Here is a 7331-nt window from a genome sequence, read left to right on the forward strand (position 1 = left end):
TTTATTTTTTATAGATTTTTTTTGTTTATATCTTTTAAATACGTAATTTATCCAATTTTTTAATAATTAATTTAAAACACAGTATTTTTCTTCTCTAGATTTACGCTGCTTGGTTCCATACGTTTAGGACGACGCCGTTTCAACTTTCCACGACAACGAAGATTCAAGATTATTGACTACACTCTACATTGATGCTCGAAATTTTCGCAATAAACTTTAGAGGGCTCTAAAGACGAAATCGCATCGGGTCTACGAGCGAAGTTCTCTTTTCCATTTCAATCTCCTTTCTCTTTCTGAGTCAAATGATGTCTTCGATCCAAGGGTTTCAAAGGGTTTAAGCTAAACCGAATCGCAAACCCTAAATTTCCCAATTTTATCTACCGATCTTCCATTTATGCCCTCAGATCCAATCAGCACTTCTCATCTACTGGTAACGTGGTAAGCTTCACTTTCCCCCTCAAATTTTAATTATTCAGCTGAAATTGTTTTCTCTATAGAGTTCAGCCTGGGAGTAGTTACTAGTTAGGGCTTTGTAGCTCAATTATAAGATATTGTTGGTATTAGTTAAAGTTCTGTCTAGCTGAAGTTCACTTTTTTTCTTTTCCGAAAAAAAAAAAAAAATTTCTCAGAAGCGAAGTTGGTGAATTTCAATTTTTTGGTGAGTTCTGGAAATGAAGAGAAATAGTGATTTGGATAATATTTTTCGGGTTTTAAAGTGATATGAAGTGTGCTGAATATGAGCAATGGTGGTGGGAAGACTGGAAGGCATCTTGAGAAGCCCAGCACATGGAAGAGGAAATCAGGTGCTGATGATTTTGCCCAGGCAATCGCGAAGATCGCGGTAGCGCAATTGTTGGAGAGTCAAGGTTTTCATTCGTTTCAGCAATCAGCCCTTGAGGCGCTGTCTGATGTCGCTGTTCGATATGCTTCGAGCATTGGGAGATCTGCTCATTACTATGCTAATCTTGCAGGGAGGACTGAATCCAATGCTTTTGATGTCATTCAAGGGTTGGAGGATTTAGTATATGTGCAAGGGTTTTCAGGTGCTTCTGATGTTGACCATTGCCTTGAGGACTCTGGTGCTGTTCGGGAAATCGTTCATTATGTTAATGAAGTTGAACCAATTCCATTTGTACATCCTGTTCCCCGGTTTCCAATCGTGAAAGATCGTGAGCTGACTCCAAGTTTTTCACGAAAAGGAAAAGTGCCTCCTGCGGAGCATATTCCTGCCTGGCTGCCTGCATTCCCTGATCCACAGACGTATTCACTTGACCCTACAGTGGATGCAAGAGGAGCAGACCCTCATGCTGCCAATGGCAAATTTGACCAAGAAAGAGAGAACGATAACGGGGATAGGTCGCTGTTGAGTTCACAGCAGCAGATGGTCTCAGGTATGTTTGAGAAGCCCACCTTCGCTGACCCGGATGATGCCAAGGCAAAGAAAGCATCTGTGGAAGGCAATCCTTTCCTTGCACCACCTTTGAAAGTTGGGGAAAAGGAAGTTGCTCCTATTGCCCCTCCTACTAAGCTCTTCAACAATGTCACTTTGGATAATCCTGTTGCAAGGAATTTCCTTGATGATAAATCCGTATCGGTGTTAGAGACATTTGCTCCAGCAATTGAAGCGATGAAGAGCACATCCTGTGATTCCGGAGAAGATCAGACAACGCGTGTTTTGAATGAGAACCCTAGGGTGCGTTTTAAGATTGGGGTAGGAAACAAATTCTTAGGAAGGTCCACAGGTTTGAGTCCTGAAAAGGAGCATCAGAGGACTTTGCCGTGGTTTGCAATGGAAGATGAGAAGGATGACAGGAAAAGAAGGGCTGAGAAAATTCTGAGGGAATCTCTAGAAAATCCAGATCAGCTTGTTCAATTGTAAATGAGATTGCTTCAACTAGGATCTGTATACTCGACACTTTTTCAGGACAATGTGATGATAGCTAGTTCTGGGATATTGAAATTTAGGCGACTGATACTATTGAAATGAATGTTACATTTTTCCCCAGGCATTTTCCCACTCTAACAATCTTCTGAGTATGTGCCAGTAGGCAATCTGATATGTGGAAAATGCTTTGAATTCGTGTGTTAAAAATCAATGCAACATGTAAGACTGAAATCCCATAGAAAGTATCAAAATAACATCTTTTCCGATTTACTTTGGTTTTTGCTTCTTTAAAGCATTATTTGAAATCCTGCCAATAACACTAAAAACAACTTCCATTCTAAAATTCGCATATATCAATGATGGGAATTTCACAACAGTTTTATCGTCATGTACTACTTTTTCAATCTATGGTTGTTCTCTGCCAAAGAGTATAGAGTTGCCTATTTATGGGGTTTGCTTTGAGTTGCTCTACTTCCGACATTACAGAAACTAATGATGCTTTGGCAGTATAGTATTTATAAGAACATAAGAGTTGAGGGTATAATAATGTTTAGTTGAGATGGAGGAACCGACACCATTTTATGTTTAGAGAAGGCGCTGTAGTGAAAACTAGATACTGATATACATAATCATGTATTTCTGCATGTATTTATGAACTCATGAACCATAAATACATAAAGAAAGACATTAAAATGTGCAATAATTTATACAAAAAACAAGGGTTAAACTCAACTAAGCAGCTTATTAGCCTCTCTTCAAACTGTGTGTTTTGGAAGGTGACACACAAGATTGGAACTTTTTATTTTTCCTCTTTTTGGGTCAAGCTAATGAAACAGTAATTGCCTGCAATGCCTACCAGCACTGTTTGCTAATTCTCCTCTAACAACTTCAGTTATCAAATCTTTAAAGATCAACCTCTCTATATCCAACACAACATTTGGTATCTCAGTGCTGCTGTTAGTCCAAACTGTGGGGTGATGCATCAAATTCAAATCTCCCCATAAGAGACTTGTCAAATTCTCATCCTCAATGGCCAAGTCAAGATTCTTTTTCTGAGGTTGTAACTGGTCTATTTCTGTGCATACCTCATCCAAAAGCTGCTTCCCCTGTAGGTTTCTACCTGGTAGCTGGTTTGTTAGGCGCCACTGAGTATAAGAACTCTCCAAGAATGATTTTTGAACAAGAATGTCATTAACCACATCAAATATGAGTTTTCTTTGCATTTGCTCTGGACTAATAATCTTGCCACTGTTAAAATCCTTCTTGTTTGTTTTCATTTGTTCTAATGCAAAGAATAACTTTGGGTTAATCAAGTAACCTGGTGAATGAGAAATCTGGCTAGAGGTGCGTCCACTAAGAAGACCGGATGCTAGCAGGATTTCTGCTATATATTTATGGTCAGGATCCTTATTGTCACTGAAGCTGGTGAGTTTCTCATCATTCTGATTGATATCTTGAAGAATTTGAATGAAATTCTGGGTATTCGAGTCTCTATCATGAATGATGAAGTTAGCTTTTGTTGTGTTGGATAAAGGAAGATCAACAGAGTTCTCCTCACTGTTTTCATCAGCACTTAGAACTTCTTCACCTGTATGAGAAAATTTGAAGAGAATTAAAATGTAACTTGATTTGAGTTTCCTGAGTTATTGTAGTTGTAATGCCACCAAAAAGTGTATTAGCTTAAATAATTAATCTGACAATGAACTTAGATTATCCATGATGAAATATAAGTTGAATACCTAAATCATCTGACATGTCTGATCTCTTTCTCACTGGAGATGGTGGGTCTTCCCTGTAGAATGCAGGATCAAGAACAGACACAGGACTTGGTTGTTCTACAGTAACCATTGTGTCAGCCTTAGAGCTTCCTGAACACTGATCAAAATAAAAGAACGACTAAGCAATTGGTTTAGATGCAAAATCTAACAATGCAATGAAGAAATACTTACATTTTGATTCAGGCTGCCAAGCTGGATGGAAGTGCTATTAGTATTTCCTGATTGATCCATGCGAATGATTTCTCTATCACTGCTTCTCTTGTCAAAATCTGGAGAAATGAAGTTAACACGAGCCTTAAAATCCCTCCAATGGACGCTAGGCTCGCTGAAACATTCATTTCTTTCGTGCAATTTCGGTCTTGGTGTTGTACTTGGAGAAGAAGGAAACCCCAAAGCGTTCCTATACTGCTGCCTTCTGCTAATACCAGAATCTGAAGATGGGCTGCTTGGTGGAGAGCGCCTCTCCAATCCAAACTTCTTCTGTACCCTTGGACTCCTAGCAGCTGTTATGTTACCAGAACTAGTGTTTTCTCCATTGCTTTCCAGATGAACTTTCAATGGTTGCATCGATTTTGAAGTTCTCGAGTTATTACCCTTATTTGCTGAAGGAATTGATTGACTAAAAGGATCCCTGACATTTCTGATGGTTGAATTGATATCTTTGCCTGTTTGCTTCTCAGCCAATCTTCCATTACCACGAACTGGCATTCCTTTAGAAGAAGGATTGCTGGATTTTCTAGCAACTTTTTCCGGTTTCATGATGAATATTGGCAATTCACTACCCTGGCTTGTGTTTGATGTCTCACTTGTGACAGACTCCGAGTCTTTTTGTCGAATTCTTGGGCTTTGTAACTTTGATCCTTGATTGAGACTGCAAATTTTTCTATTGTAAGATGGAGACTTTGAAGCCTGATCACTAGTACTGCCAGATGTATCTTTATATCTCTGCATTGCATCAAGAATTTGTTTAAGGGCTCTGAGATCCTTGCCAGACTTTTTGAACTCGAGTTCTGCCCGCCTTTTATCAATTTCCCCATATACAGAGATGCAGGACTTCGAGGCTTTCACATCAGATTCACTTCCCTTGGAAACTTGCAGTTGAGAACTTTGGCTTGCATCAGTTTGCCTCCATGGACTTGATTCTAGAGCAAATCGCGAATATGGTGTTGTGTTTGTGATCGAGTCAGCAATTCTGTATCGAGCCGAGGTAGATTCCTGGCTACTTCTTGGAGATACAGAGCTTTGGTGCTGCTTGTATTCATCACTTGTTCTAGATCTTTCCAAGAGCTCATTTTTATTGTTGTAGCAACTAGCAGTCGCTGGTGGAGTCTGGCAAGTTTGTGTCCATTCTGGCAATGCTTCCAGTCCCATCAACTTTGCTACGACACTGGATGATCTTCTCGAAGTATCTGGTTCTTGTGGCTGGTTAAGCACTGAGCTGGAGTTTCTCAAATGTCCTTTTTGTGGACCCTTCAATAGGTTGCGAGACTTGTTTCCTTCATTGAGACCTCCAATGGATCCTTGCTTGCTGTCCAAGGAAAATCTTGGAAGTTCCTTATGCTTTGTCGCAGTTTTGAATCTATCTTGTGTATCCCTTCCATCATAAGACAGCCGAGGCGAGTCCCAAGGCGCTTTCTTAGACTTAGCAAGATTATGGAATGCTTCATTGGAGACCATAACTCCTGCATTGACAGATTTTGGGGAAGGCAGAGGCCGGGGTGAGTCGATGTATTTCAAGGTGTGATTGGGACCCTTCTTTTGCTCTTTAGGCAAAGTCTTCACAGACAATCCATGAGATTCTCTCTGAATTGACTCTTTGACAATATCATAGAAGTCAATGGATTTCTGTGTTGGGGTGTCAAGGCGCTTCAATGATAGTTCTGAATTCGAGTTTTCAAGAACATTGATTCGACCGGTTGATAGCGATTCGGTCTGAATTGTCCTGTTGAACTCGAGGGACGACATGCTAGATGAACAAGATGATGAAGTCATAGAAGTTATTGAAGACTCTGTGGAGAATTGTTGCTTCTCTCTGGAACCCTTTAGATTCTTTTCCTGAAAATCACAATATTAAGTTTGTTAATTGATCCTGCTAAAATTCTTTCATGTTAAACTACTATTCTAACATTATCTTACCTTTGCTTTCTGCATTGTGTTTTTAGCATTAAGCTCTTTGATGCCATTACTGCTTTCACCTGAGAAAGAAAGGAAATTTCAGTTATAGTACTAAGAACTTCTCAGATATTATCTTCAACTCACTTTTTATTCCTTTCAGATCACTTCTATAATATCTATGGACATGTTTTCATGTTGAAGCTACAAAGAAAGCATAAACAATTACAGGTTAGTTGTAATGTTCATACCCTTCAAATAATACTTAAATTTTACAATTATCACTTTAAAAAATGTGAATATTTAACTTTGTTCTGATGTGAACATTACTTTAATATGTATTCTAACCTGATTTCTGAAAATATATAGATGTAAAATAAAAACAAAAAGAAAAAAAAAAGTGCTCAGCTCCAAAATTTAACTCCAGTTACCAGCTTCTGTCAAATCTAATTTGGAGAGTAAGGAACCAAAATGAAAAAATAAATAAATAAAAAAAAAAATAGTTCAGTAAATTAAATGCTTTGCTTTTATATCTAGTAACTAAGTGGAGTCAGAGAACTTTAACCACCGGAATCACTCCACACGAAAACAAATGAAAACTGAAGAAGAAAAGAAAAGAAAACAGAACTATCTATGCAATCCGACAAGTTACTGACATAATGTAAGGTTAATTGTGTCAGTCCCTTACTGTTGGAAGAAAATATTCATTTTCACTAGAGAACTTTTCTTTCTTTTCTTTTATTTTGTGTAGTAAAAAATAAAAGAAATAAAACTATATACTATATGAAGGCCTAAGGTGAAAAATTTTCATTTTTCTAAGGACAGCAAACCAACAAAGTCTCTCCACCTCAATACACGTGATATATATGTGAAACAATTTATGTATGTACGAAGACTAGTCCTTCTCACATGTTCATGTTCATGTTCATCAAAATTTTCTTCTTCAAACATGTTTGACTAAGATTCCATGAAGCAAAAATCTTGAAAATGAAACAGAACAAAAGAAAATATAAATAATGCAGTTGTCCTACTCAGATGTGAATAATGTTCACACAAAAAGAAGAAAAATAAAGTGGATATTGAAGAAGAATACCTGAAGTTGAAGAAGGTGTTTGGTGAGTGTTGGCAGTGAGGAAACGGTGGCGGTCAAAGAGTTGAAAAAAGCCAGTGATGCAACCAATCTGCTTCTGCAATTCTGGGTTTTCATCTTTCACTGATTTCAATACCTTATTTGAAGACATGTTTGTTTGACTTCTCTTCCTTGAAAGCTTCAATGTTCAAGAATGATGCTTATAGAGTCAACAAGCAAAGGCTTCTTTAATGTAGAACAAACAAACAGGTCTTCTGTTATGGAATTTGAACTAGCCTTAAGAATTTAGAGTTCTCAAAGGAGAGAATAATAATAATAACAACAAGAATAGTACATTAAGAATTTGCATGTACTATTTGTTTCATGTGTATGCATGTGCACAGAAAGAGAATGTTCTTGGAACAGAATCAAAGAGAGTGAGAAAATAAAAGAAAAAGAAAGTGTGAAGGGAATATATACTTCTGCA

The 7331-nt window shown here is 37.8% G+C and overlaps 2 protein-coding genes across 4 annotated transcripts; one reads left to right on the forward strand and one right to left on the reverse strand.

The window, feature by feature from the left end:
* Positions 131–2155, forward strand: LOC107635428 (transcription initiation factor TFIID subunit 8). Of its 2 annotated transcripts, none has more exons than XM_016338903.2 (2): positions 131–438; positions 717–2155. In XM_016338903.2, the coding sequence occupies exon 2, from the start codon at positions 737–739 to the stop codon at positions 1877–1879; it is 1143 nt and encodes a 380-aa protein (XP_016194389.1). In that variant the 5' UTR covers positions 131–438; positions 717–736; the 3' UTR covers positions 1880–2155. The 2 variants fall into 2 exon arrangements, with proteins under 2 accessions (XP_016194389.1, XP_016194388.1); XM_016338902.2 differs by having other exon boundaries at positions 134–438; positions 630–2155.
* On the reverse strand, positions 2486–7325 carry LOC107635429 (protein LONGIFOLIA 1-like). 2 transcript variants are annotated; one of them, XM_016338904.2, is made up of 5 exons: positions 6869–7325; positions 5800–5858; positions 3835–5718; positions 3625–3760; positions 2486–3473 (listed from the first exon to the last, which is right to left on the reverse strand). In XM_016338904.2, exons 1-5 carry the CDS (start codon positions 7014–7016, stop codon positions 2710–2712), a joined length of 2991 nt encoding a protein of 996 aa, XP_016194390.1. In that variant the 5' UTR covers positions 7017–7325; the 3' UTR covers positions 2486–2709. The 2 variants fall into 2 exon arrangements, with proteins under 2 accessions (XP_016194390.1, XP_016194391.1); XM_016338905.2 differs by lacking the exon at positions 6869–7325 and adding an exon at positions 5923–6830.

Source organism: Arachis ipaensis, chromosome B04 (genome assembly GCF_000816755.2).
Source record: "Arachis ipaensis cultivar K30076 chromosome B04, Araip1.1, whole genome shotgun sequence".
Taxonomy (NCBI): domain Eukaryota; kingdom Viridiplantae; phylum Streptophyta; class Magnoliopsida; order Fabales; family Fabaceae; genus Arachis; species Arachis ipaensis.